Raw genomic sequence first — 26,071 nt, forward strand, 5'->3', positions numbered from 1 at the left:
ATAAAAATGATAAAAAGAGCTGTAGAAGATATAGATATACTAGGATAATGTGTTTAGAACATAAAATGGTGTGCTTTATCTAGATATATATTCAATCGTAAACTAGGGTTAATAGTCGTATAAATTCTTAACGATAATATCATTTTGCAGGTTTTCATTCTTTTGTTTTGACAAAAAAAAGTTCTCTTTTCAAAAAAAAAAAACATGTTCTCCCTGGGGGGGGGGGGGGGGGGGGGGGGAGTACATCTACAATTAAAACTAACAAAACTTATTTAAAACATCGAATTTAGTTTAACGAAAAATAGTTGAATTTGGAAAACTATCCATCAATATGTGCACATGTAAAAACACACGTACAACACATATTACTATCCAACTGTCACAGCTCAAAGCCCTATTTAAAGAGGTTACTTCCTTCCCATACACAAAAACAGTCTTTATTTATCTGTACTAAACACAAACACAGAGAGAGCAAACCCATTTCTTGAAATTCGATCTCCGACAAAGCATGAAGAGAGTCAGAGGTTTCAAGATAGGACATAGATACGTCAAGATCTTTAGATGGATCCGATCCAAAAAAACTCAAACAATGAAACGCCAATGCCCGACCCCAATCACCAACCCGATCACCGGGATCCGCTCATTAGCACGGTCTCTAAGCCGTGGAGCCAAGAGACTGTGTAGTGGCAAGAAGAATTCGGGCCAGAGTCAGATCCGACTGGGTAAGGATCCGAAAAATACTCCGTCGATGAAAGTTGTTCCGAAGGGGCATTTGGTGGTTCACGTGGGCGAACCAGACGGCGACACGCGGCGGGTTGTAGTGCCGGTGATCTACTTTAATCACCCTTTGTTCGGAGAATTGTTGGAGCAAGCGGAGCGGGTTCACGGGTTTGATCAACCGGGTCAGATCACGATTCCGTGTCGGGTTTCTGATTTTGAGAAAGTTCAGATGAGGATCGCCGCATGGGATCACTGTCGCAGGAAGAGTACTTACAAGATTCTCTAATTTGACATTTTTCTTGTCTGAACTAAAAGAAAAGAAAAAAAAAATAGAGGAGTTTTGTAAATATATTGTTTTTTCCTTGTATTATAAACACGGTATGCCAATTCATAATTGAAAAGAATTATGTTTTAACACTATTATAGAAAATTGTTACTTCTGTTAACTTAAAAGAGTGACACCTAAAATTTGACAAACACTCTCTATTTGATACATCGTCATAACTTTACGAAATTTATTAATTACTCCATTTTTAAACTATGCTTATTATTAATAACCATACGTTGTTTATTATTAATAGATTTTTTAATCCAAAAATTGACACCAATGTATCAGAAAACATATTTTAATGAACAACTTCAAAAATGAAAAATAATGTAAGAACAAACTAGAGTAATATCCATTTATTCATATCTAACGAATCTACACGATCCATTGAGACTGATTTTTATTGATATATTAGGATTTATTTTGTTCTTATGGTTTCAACTGAACCCTTTCTAGATTTGAATAGAAAAAACCACATGTACGTCTTTTCTTATGGCAATGTCAAAATACATATATCCAGAACCCAAAACCCGAACTAAATTCGAACAAAAATAATCTAATTTGTATTTGATCAACAATGTAAAATACAAGAATGGATTTGAGGATATTACAAAACATATTTAAATATGATGTACTATTAACTAACCCAAATGAAATGCTCAACAAATCTGAAAAACCTAAAAATTCGAAAACCAGTCTGAATATCCAAATTAATATTCAATATAAATATTTAAAACATAAATATGTATTTCACATATTCAATAACATGATTATTTTGATATGATATCTAAAATAAGTAGTTTAGTATCCAAATATATATAAGTAAGTATTTTTTCCTTATATTCTGCTTTTATATTTTTTACTTTGGATATATATCAGCCGAATTATTATAACCGGATCCAGACGATATATGATTATTTAAGATCTATTGCAAATTAAAACTGAATTTGAAGTGTTATTATCGGATTCCAACCATACTTGTAAAAATATTAGAATGAGATCAAGAAAAGTGCACATAAAATCTGAAAACTCAAATTACGTATTCCGACCCGAATGCATATCTGAACATTCAATCTTATATTGAGTAGTTAAAATTTTTTTTTTAAATAAAACAAGTGTTATATTTTGAAAATATTGTGGTTGCATGTGTACTCAAAGTCTCCTAAGTGGCTTCGCCATCGACTGGATCCTTATATCTAAACTTATGTTCTAGTGTTTCCAACTCATGTGACAACTTGCAATTTTAGCAATAGAGATATTTTTTGCAATAGAGAAATTTTTTTCTCCAGTGTCAATTTTCACAATGATGTAAAAAGTAAACACGTACATGCGATTAGTTTTGCAGAAGAAGTACTAGGCCTGGACATTTTATCCGGACCCGAAAACCCGATTTGAAACCGATCCGAAAAATCCAGTTCGGATATGAACCGACTCGATCGAATTATCCTATCGGATCTTGTTGTAGAGGACCCGCGGGTCTTGGACCCGACCCGAATCCGAAACCCGACGGATATCCGAATTAATAATGTAAATTAAATAAAATGAATCGAGGGGAAGTCGAAGACGAGTTATTTGTCAACCATTAGGAGACAACCAATTATTGTTGTATCTCGTATATTTTAATATATATACACATTTTAATATAATAAAGACACGAATTTTAAATAAAATTCAAATATTTTCGGATATAATAATATTTTCAGATTTTTTTTGTATTTTTAGGTATTTTAGGTCAAATCCGAACCGAACCCGATCTGAACCCGACCCAGAACCAAACCGATAAATTCTGGGTACCCGAATGGGTCCAACTATCTAAGATCCGATCCGATCCGGACCCAGTACTATCCGAACCGACCCGGAACCAAAAATTTGAAATTATCCTATCGAATCCCAAACTCCTAGACCTGAAAAACCCGGATCCGAAAAAACCCGACCCGAATCCGACTCGACGACTTGAATGCCCAGGCCGAAGAAGTACCAACATTTGGTTTCGAGGCCAATGGACGAGTAGTTGTGCAGCGTTTCCAAAGGACGAGTAGTTCTGCGCCATACGTATATAAAAGAATTTATTTGTAATATTTTTTTATTTTTATATAAATTAATTTGAAATTATTAAATAGAATAAGTTAATAATATCAAATTATTTTACTTTTTGATGTCTTACATAAACTGTCTTCCAAAATATAAGTTTAAAATTAAAGCATTAAGAATTTGGAAAACATTGGTACTTTTTAAATACTTTAACAATAATATATGATTGAATAATAAAGAAAACTAGATTTTTACCCGCGCTTAGAAAGCGCGGGATTATTTTTGTTGACATATTAGTGCTCACTAATATGTTTGTACGCATTTGGTTTTCGGTTTGGTTCTAATTTATATTTTTTTTTTGTTTTCAGATTCATTCCAGTTTGATTTCCATTTCTCGATTCAAGAAATATAAGAATCATTCGGTTATTTATGAATTTGGATTTGATTTTGGTTTGGTTAACTTAGTTTTCGGTTTGATTCGAATAACAATGCTAAGAACCCGTTAAATTTTTGAGTTTAATTCGACTATGGTCCGGTTCTTGTTTTTAGATAATTTAGAGTAATTGGGGTAAAAATGATCGAATTTTTGGAAAAATAACGGATAATTCAGATAAATATAGATATTTTAGCTAAAGAGTAATCGAGTGATTTTATTCTAGCAGAAAATTAAAATAATTTTAAATATTTTGGATAAAAAATAGTATGAAAATTCATCTGGGTAGAAATATAAGAATTGTTCGGTTATATATGAATTTGTATTTGATTTTGGTTTGGTTAATTTGGTTTCCGGTTTGGTTTGAAAAACCATTAAAATTTCGAGTTCAATTCGACTATGGCCCGGTTCTTTTTTTTTTGGATAACTTAGAGTAATTAGGGTAAAATGATGTTTTTGAATTTTCAGATAAAAACAATGGATAAATCGGATAAATTTAGATACTTTGGATAAAAAATATTCGGGTGATTCTATTTTAGCATAAAATTAAAAATAATTTCAAATATTTTGAATAGAAATAGTAGGGAAATCCGTTTTTTTGTAGTTCAGTTTATAGATAGTATTTTAGAATATTTTATCATTTTAAAATTAAATATAATAAATATTTTAAAAATATATAGACTGTATTTTGAATATTTGGATATCCATTTGGTTTTTAGTTTGGTTTTGATTTGGTTGTAGTTTTTCTGTCCCAAGATATAGGTCTTGTTTAGATATTATAAATATTAATCCAGTGTTGTTTTTTTTTTTTTTGGAAAATACTATTACTAAGAACATAATAATAAACTAAATTTATTTTAAATGTTTGGTAAATATTATATCATATAATAGATACTTTCGCTAAAAAAATATTCAGGTGATTCTATTCTAGAAGAAATTAAAAGTAATTTCAAAATTTTTGAATAAAAATAGTAGGGAAATCATTTTTTCTGTGTAGTTCAGTTTATAGATAGTAGTTTTAGAGTATTTTATTATTTTAAAATTAAATTTTATCATTTTAAAAATATATAAATTTTATTTTGTTTATTTGGATATCCATTTGGTTTTTATTTTGGTTTTAATTTGGTTTTAGTTTTTATGTCCCCAAGATATAGGAATTGTTTAGATATTTATAAATATTAATTCGGTGTTGATTTTATTTTTTTAATTTGGAAAATACTATTACTAAGAACATAATAATAAATTAAATTTATTTTAAATGTTTGGTAAATATTATATCAAATAAGTATACTATTATAGTAATATTATTATACTTATAGAAATTTGTACTCAATTATTCATTTAATTAGGATTACATATTGAGAATAATTGATATATTCTGAGGTGGATAGTAAATACACAAAAAATTAACATATTATAACTTACCATATATTTTCGATTGTAAATAAGGTGGGGTCTGCAATTTATTTTTATATATCAGTTATTTATTTGGTTGTTATAATTAATTTCTATAACTTATTAATTAAAATTAAATGATAATGGCACTCTTTTAAATAGTTTAAAAAACCAAGGAGATGTCTGAAAAATGTTTGCTTTTTTAATTGTATTGATAATGTTTTTGTAAAACTTCTCCAACACTAGTACACAAACTTACTTGTCCTGAATGGATCCAAAATAAACGTTTTTATTGTTTCAAAATTTTTCCAAATTTGGGACCATATGTGCAGAGGTATTTGTATTTTTATGATTTGAGAATTATATTTTAACAAATATTTATAAAGCAATATTTTTATTAAATAAAAAATAACGATAGCTGCAAAACTAAAATTTATAAAATAGAAGAGTTAAGGTTTATTATCATTTATTTAAATATATATATATTATATATATATATATATATATATATAATAGGGAAACAAATTTCTTTTACTTTTTTACCGAAACTGATACCACTCAAATTATTCTAAAAAGTGATTTATGTTCTCTTAAGACGTTCAGATGTAGTATTTAAAGATTGAATCCACAAGGAGCTAGGAAACCAAATAAATATTGTCAGGTTAATTAAGCTACGTTGATTATGATTAAAAGTAAATAGCAAGTGCAAGTAAGGTAGTTGCTCAAGTGATTTAGAATGTGGTTTAAAAAACTAGACAAATTAGCTAAAATTAGGGTTTCTATTCAAGTAATCAGGATTATAGTCTTATAGATGCCTATCAGTTGTATGCATGATATTATAGAGCTCAACACTTAATAATAAGACATTAAGCGTTTGCTTTCTAAGCTTGTCTGTTGACAGATGTAGTGGTTTCACAACAGTAGGTTGGGTCGCTAGAAATTGTCGATCGATAATTTTAGAGGAATATCGATCTATACACCTTTCGCACCGTCGATCGATTATTCTACAGGAATCGATCGACGCGCTTTTGTCAAGCTTTACGTGCGGGTTGAATATGCTCACTAGGCTGCCTAGATCAGCTTTCGCCTCACTCTAGCGTTTCTAGCTTGATAAGCATGGTTTCAGAGTGAGTTATATGTTATCACTTATCCCTACAATTCCTTTAGATCATGATTGTTAACTAATCCAGAATATAAGCATTAATGAGAATTCTATCATGAATATCATAACTTAGCAATCTATAGTTTGGAACTAATCATTTATAACATATTTGAATCCTAAATCTAACAGAAGAACTACTCAGACATAGCTAAGCAATTCATAACAACAAGATGAAGTAAATAAAACTGCATAAATAAATATATAGACAATAATGGAGTTCGAGTCACAAATCTCTCTAGATCTTCTTTCCAATTCTATAAATCTTAAAAAAACATTTGCTGTGAAAAATAAGAATACAAGAAAGCTTTCGTTGCTTCTAACACTTTGGCAAAGTATATATAATTATGTTAAAACTCGTCAGGAGTAATCTTGTAATTTAGTGAAGTCTTGGCGATAAGTAGGCTGGAACCAATACGGACGTCTGCGCTCTCGATATTGATCGATGGTACAGGATGTACATCGATCGATTATAATGTCTTCATATCGACCTGACGGTCAGCTCGGTGTCTTCTCCGATTATCTCCAAAATGTTTCAAAAACATCACTTTCTTCCCAATCACTCCTGAATCTATTAGTATGCTAAATAGACTCTATAATAATATAAATAGTAGTTAAAAACACTTATAAACCATGGTGAAAAGTGGTAAAATCTATGGTCCATCAGAAACATAGTCTTGTCATTTTCTTCAGTTTGTGTGTGTGTCTTAGTCATATCATCTCCACTCAAAATGGTTTTGTCCACAGAAATGGAAAAGAAAGAAATTGGGTTCCCCAGTTATTTTGTTATATAGTGAAGGTGGAATATAACTGTGTAGGAAACTCTATAACAACATTTGCCAACCTCAATCAGCTGTAGAACATGTCCCCGATCTCAAACCTCTTCACCGACAACACAATGAAAGTTCCTCCCTACGCAGTTCTCGTTCTCACTGCTATCATTACGGTTCTTTGGTTACTTCTCAAACGCTCGCCGCAACCACCTCTGCCCCCTGGACCACGAGGGCTACCTATCGTCGGAAACCTCCCGTTTCTTAAACCAGACCTTCACACCTACTTCAGAGACCTCGCTCAAGAATACGGTCCCATCTTCAAACTCCACCTTGGCTCGAAACTAACCGTCGTGGTCAACACTCCTTCGCTAGCTCGAGAGATCTTGAAAGAACAAGACATCAATTTCTCAAACCGTGACGTCCCTCTCACGGCTCGAGCCATTACCTATGGTGGTCTAGACCTCGTCTTTTTACCATACGGTGCGGAGTGGAGAATGCTTAGAAAAGTTTGCGTTCTCAAACTTCTTAACCGCAAGACGTTGGATTCTTTATACGGGCTACGGCGCAAAGAGATCCGAAAAAGAACGAGATATCTGTACGACAAAAGTCAAGAAGAGTCGGCGGTGAACGTTGGAGATCAGATGTTCTTGACGATGATGAATCTAACCATGAATATGGTATGGGGAGGATCAGTGAAAGCTGAGGATATGGAAAGTGTTGGAACAGAGTTTAAAGGAGTGTGTTCTGAGATAATTAGGCTTTTGAGTTTGCCTAATGTTTCAGATTTCTTTCCTTGGCTAGCAAGATTCGATCTTCAAGGGCTTGTGAAGCGGATGCGTGTGTGTGCCCAAGAGCTCGATGCCATATTTGATGGAGCTATTGAGAAGATGCCAAAGCTAGGAAGTAAGGATGATGGTGAGTGCAAAGACTTTTTGCAACAGTTGATGAAGTTAAGGGACCAAGAAGTCGACTCGGAGGTTCCCATCACGTTTAACCATGTCAAAGCCGTACTCACGGTAATTAATTATTTCAGTTTCATATATATGTTTCTTAACAGTTCACGAGAGTAATTTTGATTCATGTGTTTAATATATATATACTTGTATGTGTGAAGGATATGGTCGTTGGTGGTACTGATACATCAACGAGCACGATAGAGTTTGCGATGGCCGAGCTCATAAAAAACCCAGAGTTGATGAAAAGAGCGCAACAAGAGCTAGACGAAGTTGTTGGAAAAGAAAACATTGTTGAAGAATCAGACATCAGTAGACTTCCTTACATACTGGCCGTTATGAAAGAAACACTTAGGCTTCACCCGACAGTTCCTTTGTTAGTTCCTCACCGTCCAGCTGAAACTGCTGTGGTGGGTGGTTACACCGTCCCTAAGGACACTAAGGTCTTCATCAATGTTTGGTCTATTCAGAGAGATCCAAACGTGTGGGAAAATCCGAATGAGTTTCGTCCCGAGAGGTTTCTTGATAATAAGTCTTGTGATTTCACTGGAACTGATTATTGCTTTCTTCCTTTTGGATCTGGCCGTAGGATTTGTGCTGGTGTAGCACTCGCCGAGAGGATGGTTTTGTACACTCTTGCGACGCTGTTACATTCATTCAATTGGAAGATTCCCGAAGGCCATGTGTTGGATTTGGAAGAGAAGTTTGGTATTGTCTTGAAGCTCAAAAAAACTCTTGTTGCCTTGCCAGTTCCGAGGTTGTCCGATTCTAATCTTTATCTATAAAAGCTAAGATCGTTGTATTTATTAAGGTTCGAACGTATGTTTTTAGTGTTGGATCAATTATTTAAAGTCAATGGGGCTTCGATATAAATATATGAAAGTGAAACGAAATGGCCTAGACAAGCATTTTGACTGTAAAGAAGAGATTGTAAAAGATTCCATCCACATCGGCTAAAAGCAGAGAATATTATATATATATATATATATATATATATGTGTGTGTGTGTCTCCATTCTTTGCTTGTTATTCACGCGTGCTGTTTCTGACCGGCCTGGCTCGGCGTGGAGGTGGGAGAACCTGGTTTTCTGTGAGCGGTTTAGACAGATTTTTACTTCATAAAAAGTTCTTGAACGGACCTTGCATGATTTTCTTTTTTCGGAATGTTACGAAACCATTTCCATGTTTCTTGAGTCAGACGTAGTCGCCAAGATTCTCGGAAACTAATTCCGCACAATCGTTAGAAGTTAAACGAATACATCTCTCCCATATATACATTCATATCTCTTCTTATTTCATTTACTTTTTGTACATAGAAAAAATCACTAGCATTCTCCAGATTAAGTGATTGATATTCCCAAGATGAACCTACACATTAATCTTTTAAATGAGGATAGTAGAACGGTATGTCAGATGGTATCAATTGAACTGTTGTCTTGATGGTCAGGTTTCTAAGCAGAGATCGAGTACATGGAAGTATCTAAAGTTGGTATTATATGATACATCATAAGAAGTGATGGTGGTGTTCTAAAGAAAAAGTAAGTCTCTACGTTTTCAAACCTCTTCCACTAGTTAATCTTTGGTTTTGGTTGAGGGCAATCAAAAGATAAGGTGGAGGATTTAAAATAACTTGAATTTTATGGATTTTGACAATGGTATAAATCAGGTTTTAGAGTAAATATTATGTGTTTCGGATTTTTTTAAAGTCTTTACATATTCATGTACGTTTTGGATCATTTTGGAGATTATGGAACCATTTGGAGTATCAATAGATGTGAAGCTGAAATGTTGAAGTCAATCGAAATCTGGAGATGGTTTCAGTTGATACCCGTGCTAATCAAGTAAAGCCGACTTGCGATTTTAAGAAGTTTCAAGATATTGCAGTTTGGCTCAGAAGTCTTTCTTATTTAAAAAATCTCCAATCTGGTTTTTAACTTATATATTTTTATTCTAAGCCATTGTTTAGAATACATTTTATTTTATGCTTCTAGAGATTTCTAGAGAGTTTTGGAGAAAAGATGATCCCAGCTCATTCAAAGATTGAGTTGGAACCCTAGTATTTATATCTTTAATCTATCTATGTTATTTGTTCAATCTTTGATTATGTTGTCATTGATCATGTCTGAGTAATCAAAGTTAGATTCAGAAATTTTCTAAGATTTATGAAGAATTGTTAATTGATAGAATTGTCAGGGTAATCTGATTACATTCTTCACATGATTGATATTTATGCATCTTTCTAGAGTACTTAACTAGAAACTTTAGCTTAGGATAGTTGATAGACACGACAGTGTGACTGTTTACTTTAATTGGAAATTAATACTTGTCTGAATTATTGAATCTATAACGAAAGTTGGTTTTCAAGAATTTAGGCATCTGAAAGTTTCTAGCGAGCTGATAGACTTACCATATTTGAGTTCCAGGATTGTTCATGATAAAACCCCTTAGCATTCTATTGATTGCAGTTCTAAGTTGCACATTGGATCTAGCGTATTTCCTGTCTTAAAACCGATATATTTACTGTTTTATTTGTGTTCTATTGCTTGCCTAGCTTGATATCGAAACCATTAGTTTATTGTGTGATCATATTCCTTATGAATTTGATCCCTAAGTACCGAAACCGGCCTCTGAAATTGTAGAGTTTCTCTTAGGGTAAATTTGAGCATATCAGGAAGCTATATATTGTTGGAGGCGGGCTTCACTCTACTCCCGTTTCTCTTAGGGTAAATTTGATTCAGAATTGACAAAAATTCACGGTATTCATTTATTTTTAGTTAGCTCTAACAAATAAACTTGAAATGTAAATTATGGGAATTGTGAAGAAAATAGTTACAAGAGATCTTCAGCGTGCAGTTCGTACCATCGAACATAGATTTAATAGGACGGTTAAGAGTGGTACAATTAGAGGTGAATTCTCACAAGATGGTAAATTTTCCGGCTGTTAGATTGTCCATGTGATAATTATTATTCTTTGAATAGTATAATTATTTAGACGTTTTTTTTTAAACTCTATACTGGAAAATAGTGATAAACAAGCTCAATATTTTTTGAAATAATATTACTCAAATAATGAAACTAGTTTTCAAACTTTTTAAAATAAAAAGTACAAAAAATATTTTTTCTGTTTATTTACGAAATAATATATTTCAAAAATGGAAGCGAGAATTGTCAATTAAGTTAAGAGGTCTTTTGGAAGAATTTTTTATCCGGGTTCCTAAAAACTCTGATTCTGATTTAGTTCTAAAATGAGAAGTTGACCTCGGAGAAAACTTATGTGGTACCTAATTCACAACTATTTCTTAGAAAAATGCTACACTAAACCCTAACGATTGTGAAATACAAACATCTCAGATTTGTGTAGTGTTCATTTTCTTTGAATTTAGATGATGACAATATTATTAGCAGATCTCCATTAAAAAAAATAAAGTCAAATAAATCACATGCAAATTTATCTGAAAGTTTAAACCATAATAATAAATTTAGCACAATCTCAAAGTTTGAAATTCAAGTTACAAGTTTTGCCAGATGCGAGATTAATGCATACTAGATACTGACCCGCCCTTTGGAAGGGCGGGTATATTTTCATTTTAATTTATTTTCTTTATTTTTAAGTTAATGTCAAATATGTTAAGACATGTATATTAGTTTTCAGATGAATTGATCTTTAGTTTGAAGATAAATATATACTGTTTAGTGGTTTGTAGATCCGGTTTCATAATTTTTTTCATTTTGCGGTTTTGTTTGGTCAACATTGTTAATAATGTGATTATTTTTATTATTTTATATTTAGTATAAAGTAATTTAAAAATGAAAAAATAATATCTCTCTTGGTTTCTTAAATTTTGATTACAATTTTCTTTCTCTTAATTTGGTAATTGTATTTAAATACATATAATAAAAATTTGTTAGTGAATATAAAGTTAAATGATATACAGTTGATTTATGAGTCTCATGATTTATTGGGTTTTGTTTAGTTTCAATTGTAAAATACTAATGGGCTTTAGTTTGGGTATTGATATATTGGCTCAATATGTTTCGAATGTGTGAAAAAAATAATTAACATTTCCATAAGTTTGTTCGGAAAGATTAAAAAAACATTTAATACTTTGTGGTCTGAAAAGTCAATGCATTAGTGTCTTGAGCAAAATAAAAAAATGAACCGACAGCACATTTCGATATGTCCAAAGCCGATTCTTCTTCTTCTCTGTTCGAAACTAAGAAGTTCAATTCTTACTCAACTTCTTCGATCTATGAGCTGATTTTCCAAACGCTTCTGTTGATCTATGACCGTTTTTACATCCAATCCTAGCTAAAATCGGTAAGCAATTCGTTTTGACTAAAGATTTCTGCAAATCTCGTTTTGTAATTTTTTTTAAAGAGAGCTCTTACTGATTTTTTTTACAGGAACCTTTCTTTAGGAGCTTATATCGGCTACCAGAGGAGGTCCTGACCAAGGTCCGTCCCAGCCACAGCAGCGACAGATCGTACGGAACTCAGACGCTGGTAACCTCGGAGAATCATTCGACAGTGAAGTTGTGTTTGCTTATCTCTGTAAGCTCGTCGAGATTGCCCTTATTATCCGTGTTGTTAATGAGGTCGAACCTAGCAACCCTAGAGTTGCTTATCTCTGTAATCAATTTTGGCACTATCTCTTGTGATTTTTGTTTGTTTATCATCTGCTAATCTGGGTTCTTTTTATTTTACCCTTTAGGTCGGTTTTATGCATTCGAGAAAGCTCACAGGCTGGATCCCACTTCCAGTGGGAGAGGTGTTCGGCAGTTTAAGACTGCTCCTATACAGCGTCTTGAAAGAGTGAGTTGAGCCTTTTTTTTCTATAAATAGCAATGCTTTGTAGGAAGAACTTAAACAAATGTGCTCTTTTTTGTTTGCAGGAACATGATCCAACGATGATGGGGAGGGTTAAGAAAAGTGATGCCCGTGAGATGCAAAGCTTTTATCAGCATTACTATAAGAAGTATATCCAAGCTTTGCAGAATGCTGCTGATAAGGCTTACCGGTTTGTCTTATCTTAACTTACTTCAAATGTCTTTTGTGTTCTATTCTCTCACTGTTTGATGCTTTGTGTGTTGGTGGTTTTTCAAGGCTCAGCTGACAAAGGCGTACCAAACTGCCAATGTTTTGATGCGTTGACTTGCTTCCAGGTGTGGATCGTTTTGACCTGAATACAACAGTCGCTTGTGCGAGGCTTCAACTGTGAAAGGTAATATACCTTCTGGGATGGTTTCATTTTTACGGATGAAAAAGATTGGTGTTGTTGTGATGATACTGTCTTTGCTGTAATGGTAGTATTTATAGAAAAGAATTATAATTGGCAGGTTCAAAATAAGATTTCAAAATCTAGTCGAAAAAGTATCTTTAGTGGAATATGCCAATAGGATTAACGATTTTAGGTTTAGTTTATAAAGAAAATATTGTTTTTTCTTAATTTGAATTTTTTCATTTGAACATATACGTGATCTTGTATATCTTTTTAAGTTGTAGCCAGTTACAAAATCTGTTTTAAGTGGGAAACGCTTTCCGATTTTCTGCTGGTTTGTGAATATGGGTACATGATTATCGGAAGTGGGTTTTGATTTGAGAGAAGTTATGAAATATATTTGGATATGTTTTGTTTTCTGATTACTATTTTTGAGGGGTCGTGAGTGTGGGCACTTGATTATAGGAAGGGAGGTTGTTTGGAAAATAGTTTTATTGGTTTAAAGATTTCATGCAGTTAATATTAATCTATGTTTTAGTGTGGTTACTAATTTTATTTTCTTGAAATATAAGTTTGTACGTTTAGAGTCTAAGTTTTTGATACATTTAGTATTTAGGGATTTGTTTCATTACGTTATGGGGTTTGAATTTAATTTTTAAAATATGCTAATTGCTATATTGATATTTTTTTGGTTCAGGTTTATGTTTTGGAATGGGAGCTTTTGCTGAATTATGGAGATGAACTGAAGATGGTGACGTTTTTATGGGATAGTTATATTGATATTTTTTTGGTTCAGGTTTATGTTTTGGAAGGGTAGTTTTTGCTGAATTATGGAGAGAACTGAAGATGGTGACGTTTTTATAGGATAGTTATATTTTTATAAATGATAGAATATTAGATATAGTTTTTCTTTTCCAAATCGTTGGATAGTTAGATAGTTAGTCAGATTAGTATGTAGAGGTAGTTAAGTTGGTCCTTTTTTTGATTGTCACGTTTGCCCTTACTGAATTTTAAAAAATTAGGCAAATCAATAATGGCATAAAAAGTAATATGCCAGGTAAAAGTGAGGGCAAATCTAAAAAAGGATCCTGAATTAATAGTATTGATATAAAAATATAAACAAACCCTCGAAGTGAACTCAAATTACCTTAGAAATGGTGGTGGGTCGATCCAAAGACTATCAACTGACCATAGTCTTTTCGGCTGACCCGGATAGTACCTGGCATCATCATATGAGTAGGATACACATTGCTTGTTGTTACGTAAGGCATAGTTTGGGAAGTACACACTGTTCTTCATCCCTGAAACATTCATTCTGGTCTCCGAGCAGCAGAGACTTGCAAAGATTGTCAAGCCGTCTAGGGTACTACGCATCTCTTCCCATTTTGAAGAGACTAACTTATACACCACTGGTTTCTCACGTCCATATGTATACATGAGAATTAGCTCTCCTTTCTGCTCCATCAAGTAAAGTTCCTTTGGCAGATACGGCCATTGATTGTTATGAATTTCTGGGAATCTGACATCATCCCATGCTTGAAGATTCAATGTGCGAGAAGCTGGATCAAATTCAAACAAAACACCTCCCAAAGTGAAGCAGTAGAAGCGATCATTAGCATAGACAAGGTTGCTATGGATATTGTCGGGGTCAAAAGGAAGAGAGAAACTGAACTTTGTAGTTGTCCACTCAGTTGCTCCAGGATAGCAAGTGCTGATAGCCACAATATATTCTGAAATAGGGTCTAACATGACCAAAGTACAATTTCCCGATGTAGGGGCAGAAGAGAAACCAATCGCCTGATATGGCAATTCATTGTCTGGCAAGCTTATGTGTTCCCGAGAGTAGGGGTTGAAGAAGAAGAATTGCATAAAACATGATCTGCGCATAAGCAACCAGCCGTCTTTTGAGTATGAAACATCAGTTACACCTTTCTCAGGAAGATTCATTGTGTACTTCATCCCCTGCAATGGATCCAAAAGATCAATAGAGTTTCCCCATGTAGGAATGGAGATAAACCATTGATACTTATGAACAACCGTAACAGATTTTACGGCTTCACGCCATGCCTTGCAGACGGTAGATGCACAAATTTGATCTTTTAACGAAAGAAGTGACATTATTACTCCCAAGAGGCATGACGGAAAATCAGCCAAACTGAAATTTTTCTCTCTCTCAGGCCTATTGTTGTTGTTGTTGACATCTATGTTGGACCTAGATAGTTAGATCAAAAAATTAAAACATGCAAGAATTATCATTATATTAAAAAAATGTCTCAAACTGGAAGTCATAGTCTAAGAGAGTCGTTGTCAATATAAAAGAGATAGAGAGAGAGAGACCTAAATGTTTCATACTGGAAAGTTATAATTTTTAAGGTAAAGATTGACCACAAAATCCATTGAATGCAATATATGTTTCAGGAAAACCAGATAAATGACTGACATAAAAAAATATCACTAAGACATACATGTCTTATAACACCTACATATCTTGATTCGCCTATGTCTGCTTCTTTTTCAGAATTGTTATAATTCACATTCAAAGTTTCAAACTGCAATTAATAGATGAGAAAAAAATTACTATCATCATAATCTAATATGGAGATCATTTTTACGTTTTAAAAGCCACAAATTGTTTCAAACCGAAAGATCAAAATCTGTACATCATTCATGGGTCACGAAATCCACTTAAGAGATAAGATCGTAGATAGATCACAAAATCCATGAATCTTAGGATACCCATAGATCATGTACATTTGCAGAGTTGTGAACTAGACTTATAAATCATATAGTTAATTGAACAACCAAAGAAACAAAAATCTAATTAAATCCGTAAATCATGTAAATTATGTGAGATTATTATGAGTTTCATTAGAAGATAATGATATACTAATAACGTCAAAGAAACCTTAGATTATGTTTTTAATTTTCTTTTACCTATGTTTATTGAGAGAGAGAGAGAGAGAGAGAGAGAGAGAGAGAGAGAGAGAGAGAGAGAGAGAGAGAGAGAGAGAGAGAGAGAGAGAGAGAGAGAGAGAGAGAGAGAGAGAGAGAGAGAGAGAGAGAGAGAGAGAACTCACAAGATAGACTTTCTTCTCTTATCTGTCATTTTGATTTAAGTCCAAAAGTTAAAAATGTTTTATGATAAGTAAAGCTATATATAACAGAAAATATTAGAGAAATTAATTAAATATCTGAAAATGTATGCTAGTCAAACAAAAGAATATGGTATTTCTTTAAAGTTAAAATATCTTCTTTTTTGGTCAACCAAAAATATCTCTTTAAGGAAAGAAATATGTCTGATACAGGTGGAAGAATATGTCAAGGAAAACACCATAATATCCAAATTGAAAGCATGCATAAAAACGATAAGCTTTGTGCTGTTAATTTGGTTTGAACCAGATTTTAATTCAAAAAGCCAAAAGTATTTGGAAACATGTGTGTGATGAGAAAAACTTATCTCGGATGATATCCATCACTTAGGCAAATATGATTAGCTGTCTAGAAAATCCTATCAACTTGCACATTTTATGGGTCAATTGGAAAAGGTGATATTTTACTATAAAATGATCCTTCTAGACTGAGATCATGACTCTTGACTCTTGAATGTGGACATAATTACTCAAATACCAAGAGAGTGTGACTGCATTTATGTACAAAGAGATCTGTGAAAGAGAACTATTTTTTTATGGTACTACATGTGGTATCTGCTGGCCACCAGTCGACTAGATTGAACAAGAGAATGCATTGATCTTGGGATACATCTGGATTCATCTGTTTTGAGTCCTTTGCCACTCATAGAAGATGGCAGCACATGCAGAACACTGCATGGTGTATAATTGTGGTCATTCTACTAAGAGAGGTATAGAGATTAATCCGACCAACAGAATGCTCAAATCTGGATTAGCGGATGCGTCGAGACCACGTAGACCTCCATCGAATCCGAGTACTAGTATTTAATTGCAGCAGCTTGATTTTGTCAAGACCATGCAGAAGATTAAGAATTCTAATACTATTAATATATCTATGAATGATACGGGAGTGTGTTGCCGACGTGAGGTTTTTTTTGTTGAACTTCCTTCTCTTAATGGCTTAACGCTTTAAATTCAGTCAACTGCATTGAGGTTCTATTCTTACTCTTATGCTGATTTTTTTTTATTTTTGTTTCCTTGTGCATGAACAAGGTTTTTCAACACCTTTTGAGGTTTCTCAAAACCTTTATTGTTCCTTCTTTCATACCTTTTACAAAAGATCTTTCATATATGTTTATAGTATCCATTCTTTTGTCTTGTTGGTGTAGAAAAGTAACAAGAATGCTATTATTGCTATTCTTGTCATGTGGGATCTGTGGGAAGAATATCATCAAACCTATCCACTCAAAACATACCGAGATAATGTGAAAGATCTTACAATAAACACATATACATTTCACCTCAGCACAATCCTTAAACACACTTCTCATGCGTGTATGGACAGCTATTACTAAAGAAGAATACCAGAGTTGTATTTTGTATATTTACGAGGTTGCAACTGCGTGCTTATAGTTTTATGTGACTGCAAAATCTATGCACTGTTTTTACTGCACATATTTAAATAAGTAGTTATTTAAATGAATGTTAACCCCTTCAAAATGTGATATCATAAATGAATGTATGCCTTAAACAAAGTATGAAACAGAAATGCCCTTAAAAAGGATACCCTAAACACAATATCATAAAGCCGAGTTAAATAATATCTGATTTAAATGAAATCCCTTTTTCTCCAAACTGAGACCCTAAGGGCATCCACAGCGTTAAGAACATACTCGATAAGCTCTCTTCTGCACTATATTAATGTCTTACTATAATTTATTTATGTTATTAAAATTGAAATAGATTAACCATTAAATTAAGGAAAAATTAGTCAAAAAATCTCAACTTAGATTTGTCTCAATATAACTTCTATCAGATTTTTTAGGAAAATAGAATTTCAATTCCTGAAAATACCATAATACCCTGAAAATTAACCAACTAATATGAATTATAATTATAAATTATGTAATTGATTTAATATTAAAAGGGGTAAAAAGAAGGTGAGAGGAGAAAAAAAGTGGGAGAGAAGATACTGTAAGAGATTCGGGGTAGATTTAGTGTAGATTTATGAAATATATCAAGCGAAATATGGAAGTTTCAATATTTTCGGATTTAGCTATAGTATGTATCATACGTTGTGCAGAACACAGTAAAGTGGGTGAGAAACATATTTTTTCCTAAGCTTAAGATAAGTTAAAAGACAGAATATGTTATGACACATAAACAAGAAAAGGTAAAACATAAAGTTATGCCTATAAGTTGTAATCAAGCTACATGTAGACTAACAACATCTTACTAGAATATAACTTAACAAATTCTAGCTAATATAGTATATGCAATAAAGTTTTGTTTGCGTTAATTTATGGAATAGATCAGTGTATAATACTAAGTATTCAATTTGTAGATTAAGTATATGACCAGAATGATGATTCTATCCCCAACTAGGACATCTAATAAAATATGATTTTACTATTTTCAAGAAAATTAAAAATATAATTAGTCACTTATGTTTCCAATATTTTTCATATTTTAAAATTTAGTTTATTATTTTTGCATTACAGAAGGATAAAACATATCCAAAGTGGCCAAAAATATCAACAGTCCTAAAAAGACAAACAAAAGTTGAGGGTATCCCTTTTTCCATTTTTTCCTTAAATAAGTGATACATGGAAATTAGTGCTCTTGATTTTACAAAAAAATTTATAGTAGGAGAACATGTTCTAGTCAATCTTTTCATCTCTCTCATACTTTTTTTTTATTATATTTATATGCAACAGCTTTTGTAAAATACACCATTGAAGATGTTCTAAGAGTATCTTTACAACATTTTCAATGGGGTTCTACCCATTGAAGTTCTAAATATATATATATATATATATTGTGTGTGTAATTGTGGAGTCCATGATTTTACGGAAAATGTGGGTGTGCCACAGTCTAAGTAAATTTCTGGGTCCATCCCTGTACAACATATACATACATATATATGCATGTTTAGAATTTCAATGGATAGAAACCTCCATCGGAAGTGCTTTTAGTGGATAGTATCTTCCCTTGAGTTTCTTGTCATTATTATATTAGTTATTTAGGATAATTTTATCTTTTATTTAAATTTAAAGAAAATTGAAAAAAATAAGACACTCTCAACTTGGGTTTGTCCCACTAATACTTTGTCTAAGATTTCTGTCACATTATAATTTTAGTTAATGTTAATACGATTATGCCCTTAGATTAACAAAATTTAACTTAATTTAAAAATATAATAATCGTTAATTGTTTTGTTAATATAATTTTTAAGTAAAAAAAGAAGGTAAAATAGAAAACGGCAAAACACGATTAACCTTAAATCTTAACTTCTTTCTCTCATCTTCTCCACTTCTCAGACGAAAGCTTACTCATCTATTCCATGGCAATTTCTTCTTCTACACACTGTTAAAATCCATCGTCTCTATTTTATATTTATTTTTCTCTATCTCATATTATATGTTTCTTCTTCTCTCTCTTTCTTCTTTTTCATATTTGTTCTTCACCTTCTCTGGTCGGGCTCAGTTATGTATTTTGTATCAATTGCATCAAAATCCTACGATTTCTTACACACGGTATGTATTTCAGACTCTGGATTCTTAAAACCCTAATTTATAAGAGTTGATTGTATATCTTTTCAATTATAATTAGTTCTAGGGTTCGATTAGTCATCACCATTGATTAAGGCATGCATGTAGTCGATAAAAAGACAGGGACATCAGATTATCCTTAAGGACATCTAGTCTGTGCTCCAAAATTTTAGCAAATGTAATCTTCTTTCTAGACTCTATAAAGACTCTCTCTATTTATATTTTAACTTGTAATGTATGCACTATGCAGGTTGCTCAGATTATTTTCCTTTCACTCTATTTTTTCATGAGGTTAAGTTGTGTACAGCTTTGATGCTTGAAGGAGAGACAAGTGGAACATTTCAAGCTCCCAAGATCTTATATGCTTCGTTTTAACAATGTACCATTTTTCCGAAGTGAATAACAGTTGTATATTTGTGTTTATTTCAAGTGCCAGAAACATATTCCTCTTGTTGTTAACTTAACTAAACCGATGAAGTTAAATCAATAATGTAATTTCATTAATGTTTTGGTAAACGTGTGAAGAAATAACAATATTAATTTGTCACAAAAGTTACACATAAGGGATAGCAAAGATTGAGAACTGTTTTTTTTTTTTCATGAAATTGACACAGGAAAATAAATTATGTTTTGCAGACAAAAAATCATTGATCTCTATGGCGCGGTTCCAGTCCCAAATATTACCATTGACCACTCATTTCCTTGTCAACCACAAAACTCCACTGCTCACTACAACGAGATATCCATACACCCAATTTAACATAGATAAGAACCATGTTTGTGTGGATAGAGAGATGGTGAGATGGATGAAGAAGAAAGAGAAAAGGAAAACAAAAGAGAGAAATATTGTAGGAGAGAAAAACGTGGAAGAAAAGATATGGTGCGAGATTTACTGTACATTTATGGTAGATTTAGGAAAAATATTGATTGGGAAGACCGTTTAAATTTGTAAATGTGATTGGGAATCTTCCAGAGTTTCTCCCCATGGTTAAAGAGTATTGGGATACAACGCAGAGATTATTTCATTCGACGTCTGCAATGTACAGATTTTCGAAGAAGCTGAAAAATCTGAAGCCTTTGATCAGAGAGCTTGGTAAGGAGAAACTAGGAAACCTCACAAAAAAGCAAAGGAAGCTCATGAAACTTTGTGTGAGAAGCAGAAGGTAACGTTAACTAACCCGAGTGATGTCTCTATTCATGAGGAAGCAGAAGCTTACGATAGGTGGTTACATGTTGCAAACTTGGAGGCGGGTTATCTGAAGCAGAAAGCCAAGCTTCACTGGTTGGAGTTTGGAGATAAAAACAATAAGACATTTCATAATGCGGTGAGAGCTAGGCAAGCGCAGAACACCATTCGTGAGATAAGATGTCAGGATGAGAGAATTGTTACAAGTCAAGAAGATATTAAGGTGGAAGCAGAAAGATTTTTCTCTGATTTTCTCAACAAAAACACTGATAACTATGAAGGTACTACAGTTGAGGAGTTGCAAGAGTTGGTGGATTTCCGATGCTCTGTTGAAGATTGCAGTATGTTAGAAGCAGAAGTTACAGAGGAGGAGATCAGGAAGGTTCTGTTTGCTATGCCATCAAACAAATCTCCTGGACCCGATGGTTTCCCATGTGAATTTTTCAAGATCGCTTGGCCTGTTCTTGCGCATGATTTCACAGTTGCCATCCAATCGGTTTTCAGATTTGGTTTTCTGCCAAAGGGAGTTAACTCTACTATCTTGGCTCTGATCCCCAAGAAGACAGACTCGATGGAGATGCGAGACTACAGGCCCATTGCTTGCTGCAATGTTCTCTACAAGGTGGTGTCAAAGCTTCTTGCAAACAGGCTTAAGTTACTGCTTCCGAGAGTTATTACAGAGAGTCTGTCTGCATTCATAAAAGAGAGGTTGCTGCTGGAGAATGTTTTACTGGCCTCGGAGTTAGTAAAAGATTATCACAAAGAAGCTGGTTCTCCTAGATGTGTAATGAAGATTGACATCTCAAAGGTGTTTGACTCGGTTCAGTGGTCGTTTGTATTACAGAGTTTAGAGGCGATGGGGGTTCCTGCTAAGTTTATCCGATGGATTCAGTTATGCATCTCTACACCATCGTTCTCAGTGCAGATAAATGGAGAATTAGCAGGATATTTTCAAAGTGCAAGAGGATTAAGACAGGGTTGCTCCCTTTCCCCTTACCTTTTTGTACTTTGTATGAATATCTTATCTCTCAAGATAGATAAAGCAGTGAAGGAGAAGAGATTTAAATTCCATCCCGGATGTCAGGCGCTATCTCTCACACATCTCTGTTTTGCTGAAGGTAAAAAAGTGTCGGTTGAAGGAGCTTTGTCAGTTTTTGAGGACTTTGCTAAGTGGTCGGGCCTTAACATAAGCATAGAGAAGTCGACTGTGTATATGGCAGGTGTTGGTGAGGAGGAAAAAGGCAGAATTCTCAGGAACTTTCCATTTGCGGAAGGGAGGCTTCCTGTACGCTATTTGGGGCTTCCTTTGATGACAAAAGGCATGTGCAAAACCGACTATCTTCCATTAGTGGAAAAAGTAAGAAGTAGAATCAACACTTGGAAGAGTAGGTTTCTATCTTATGCTGGCCGTTTGCAGTTGATTAAATCAGTGCTAATAAGCATAGTTAACTTCTGGGCCGCAGTATTTCGTTTGCCTAGTAAATGTATGAAGGAGATAGAGCAACTCTGTGCCTCCTTCCTGTGGTCTGGTCCAGCGTTAAAGTCTACAGGTGCTAAGGTAGCATGGAGAAGCATTTGTAAACCAAAAGAAGACGGAGGTCTTGGTATTCGAAGTCTAAAAGAAGTAAACAAGGTTTATGGTTTGAAGCTTATTTGGAGGGTGTTACTTGGGTTGTCTCTGTGGGGTAAATGGATCAAAGCTTACTTGCTTAAGAAAAGAAGTTTCTGGGAAGTTAAAGATTCCACTCAAGTCGGGTCTTGGATGTGGAGAAGGATTCTGAAGCTGAGAGAGATAGCTAAAAGGTTTTTTAAGAAGGAAGTGGGTAATGGAAGAAGCATCTCATTTTGGTATGATCAATGGTCTGAGAAAGGCACTTTGTTTGATAGATTGGGAGATCGAGGAGTAGTAGCTATGGGTATAAGGAAAGAAGCAACTTTAGAGGAAGCTATTACGAGATTTAGAAGAAGGAGAAAGCACAGAGATGAGTTGCTAAACAATATTGAAGCTGAGATGGATATGGTTAAAAGAAAGCTGAGTAGTAATTTGGAGGATAAGAATCTTTGGAGAGGAAGAAGAGGGTTTGAAGATAAATTCTCAACTAATGAAATGTGGCTACTCTTGCGAGACAACTCTGATATATGCTCTTGGGCAAAAGGCATCTGGTTCTCTATGGGTACGCCGAAGTATGGCTTCATCACCTGGTTGGCTGTCTTGAATAGAATGTCTACTATGGATAGAGTATCGGCATGGAATCCAAGTGTAGACATGACTTGTGTGCTGTGAAAGAATGCAATGGAGTCTAGAGATCATTTATTCTTTGAATGTTCTTACTCTTCCCAGATTTTGAGTCATTTAACTTATGGGATTCTTCGAGATTCGTATTTAACATCATGGTGTGGAATTGTGGAGTTGATGTCAGGAAGCTCTTTGGGGAAGATAAGTGCTTTTTGCATTAGATACTCTGTTCAAGTGGCTGTCTATTTGATCTGGAGAGAGAGAAATGGTATAAGACATGGGGAGAAGCTGAAACCTATTCCGATTCTGAAGAAGCTTGTTGATAAGGAGGTGAAGAATAAGCTTAGTTCATTGAGTTTGCGAAGGCGAAAAGGAATGGAAGGGAGTCTCCGGTTCTGGTTTCAAACTAGAACTTGAGTTCTTATAATTTTTCTTATTTGAATGTTTTGAAGAATAGAAAGGAAGTTTAAAAATGTCTACATTTGATGTAAAAAGGTTTTTTTGATGAATAAAAATTTAACATTCATTCGAAAAAAAAAGATTTAGGAAAAATAATAACTGAAATATAGAAACTTCCATTTTTTTCTTTATTTAGGTGGAATACATAATCTATGTAAAAAGATTATTCACATAGAGATTGTCTAACTGAAACGCATTAAATAAGAGTATTTTAATCACAAATGTAACTATTCTACAATTTTGAGTTACACAAGAAAAGTTGTGCTTCTGATTACGATAAATTTTCTCCTGAACATGCTTGGATTAGGTTTACTTTCTATGTAAGATTAGGTCAGTGACAGTGGCATCAAGTGTAATTACGAGGAAAAGTAGTGGTATTAGTAGAGTGTGATCGGGGTCTGGTCCTCACATGCATCAATAAGTTTTTATATTTCTCTTCATTTTTTTTGACAGATCATAAACCAAAGGAAAATTATTAAAATATAATTATATATATATATATATATATAAGTGACCTAATATACTTTAATATTAGTACAATTGATACCTTATAATCTAGACCATTTCATATTTGAATGATAGAGTAAGGTTTCGATTTTAAGAAAAAAATTGTTAGAATGCTTCGTATTTAGGGGAATCCAATTATTCTGCAAGAATTTTGAGAATCTGAGTTCGATTTCATCTACCACTAAAATTGCAGGGGTGTACATTTTATCCGATATCCGTATCTGAATCTGATTCGAAAAATTCAAACTGAAATCTGAATCGAAATAGCAAAATACTCAAAGAGGTATTGATTTAGTAGAGATTAGATATCCGATCTAAACGGATTATATCCGAACCCGAATGGATCTCCAAATATAACCAAACATTATATATACTTACCCTTATATTTCTAGTTTACATCTTTCATTTTATTTGAAATATTTAGATTGATGTTACACATATTTAAAGATCATATAATATACATATAATTACTACGGAAAACAAAATAATTTGATATTCACTTAAAATGCATGTCAAGTTTTTTGTTTCATGTATTAACAAAAGTTACATCCAAATTTTAAAAACAATAGTCAAACTAATATCTATTTATTTTATTAATATCTATTTATTTTTGAAATGTTATCTTCAAATCTATTAATCATTTAATCTATTAAAAGTAAAAAGTTAGTGAAGTGAAATCTATATTTTTAAATACAAAAATGAAAAAAAATAAAAAAAAAATTCTTTCAAAATCTAAATATCCAAAACGACCCGAAATAATATAATCTGAACTAAATATCTGAATCTGATCCGAAGTACAAAAGTATCCGAACAGGTTTTATATCTCCATGTCAAAATACCTAAAAATCTAAATTTTTTTTTAAAAATCTAAATACCCAATCCGAACTTGAACGGGTATCCAAACGTCCACCCCTAATAAATGAGGATAAATCTAATAAATGAGTATATTAAGATCATATAGTATACATATAATTACGGGAAAAAATAATTTGATATTCACTTAAAATGCATGTCAAGTTTTTTGTTTCATATATTAACAAAAGTTACATCCAAAATTTAAAAACAATAGTCAAATTAATATCTATTTATTTTTGAAATGTTATCTTCAAATCTATTAATCATTTAATATATTAAAATAAAAAAATAGTGAAGTGAATCTATACTTCTAATACAAAAAAAAAATAAAAAATGAAAATTTTAATTTTTTCCTTCACAATCTAAATATCCAAACCCGACCCGAAATAATCGAATCCGAACTAAATATCTGAATCTGATCCGAAGTACAAAAATACCCGAACGGGTTTTATTTCTTCATGCCAAAATACCAAAAAACTCTAAGATACCCGATCCAAACCCGAAAGGGTATCCAAACGTTCACCCCTAAAAAAAATAAGGATAAATCTAATAAATGCTAAAAAGTATTTGTACATGTAGGATAATAAATAGTATTTCACGATGTATACAAAATTTTTATTTTTTTGAAAAAGACAAAATATTTTTTTTTCACTATTGTTTTTTAGTTCCTTAAGATCTTGCAAATCGTCTAGCAATCATTCTTACACCACAAACTCTCTTTTCATGTTTTATGTCTCGGTCTAAGAAGATATGGTTTTTGTGGCTTCAAAAGTTTTCCAAATTTGGTTATCAAAACAAAACAAAAAATATTTCCAAATTTGGGACTACCTATTTATTTTTTGTTCACAAAGTACTTTTTGTTTTTAATACGGAGACTAAAAGTTCAATTAAAACAATACAAAATATATCCCCTCTAGTGGTTTTAAAAAATTCAACAGTAGAGATATTCATTTGAATTTTTTAGGGTGAAATATTAATTCTTATAATAACTTAGTTTTTATTAATATAAAATTAAAGTATGTACTTATAACTTTTCATGGGTGTCCCATGGTTTTTCCTCAAAAACTCGTTTATTTCGTTTTATTATTTCTTATTTTTTTTTTAAATATTCAATAATAAATTATGTTTTTGTCAGCAAGT

The 26,071-nt window shown here is 32.8% G+C and overlaps 2 protein-coding genes, 1 long non-coding RNA gene and 1 pseudogene across 3 annotated transcripts; 3 read left to right on the plus strand and 1 right to left on the minus strand.

The window, feature by feature from the left end:
• The first annotated feature begins 429 nt into the window (after positions 1–429).
• Positions 430–1,143, plus strand: LOC108846228 (auxin-responsive protein SAUR36). The gene has a single exon (XM_018619451.2). The coding sequence runs from the start codon at positions 509–511 to the stop codon at positions 1,004–1,006; it is 498 nt and encodes a 165-aa protein (XP_018474953.1). The 5' UTR covers positions 430–508; the 3' UTR covers positions 1,007–1,143.
• Positions 1,144–6,835: 5,692 nt separating this feature from the next.
• LOC108845924 (flavonoid 3'-monooxygenase CYP75B137) lies at positions 6,836–8,648 on the plus strand. Its single transcript, XM_018619124.2, has 2 exons — positions 6,836–7,855; positions 7,954–8,648. Exons 1-2 carry the CDS (start codon positions 6,929–6,931, stop codon positions 8,575–8,577), a joined length of 1,551 nt encoding a protein of 516 aa, XP_018474626.1. The 5' UTR covers positions 6,836–6,928; the 3' UTR covers positions 8,578–8,648.
• A 3,297-nt stretch (positions 8,649–11,945) lies between these two features.
• Positions 11,946–14,110, plus strand: LOC108846624 (uncharacterized). The gene is made up of 6 exons (XR_001948682.2): positions 11,946–12,109; positions 12,196–12,386; positions 12,503–12,603; positions 12,684–12,808; positions 12,895–13,012; positions 13,707–14,110. It is a non-coding gene; the product is annotated as an uncharacterized LOC108846624 (long non-coding RNA).
• Positions 14,111–14,152: 42 nt separating this feature from the next.
• LOC108846908 (F-box protein At4g00893-like) lies at positions 14,153–15,298 on the minus strand (annotated as a pseudogene).
• Between the last annotated feature and the right edge of the window lie 10,773 nt (positions 15,299–26,071).

Source organism: Raphanus sativus, chromosome 3 (genome assembly GCF_000801105.2).
Source record: "Raphanus sativus cultivar WK10039 chromosome 3, ASM80110v3, whole genome shotgun sequence".
Lineage (NCBI taxonomy): Eukaryota > Viridiplantae > Streptophyta > Magnoliopsida > Brassicales > Brassicaceae > Raphanus > Raphanus sativus.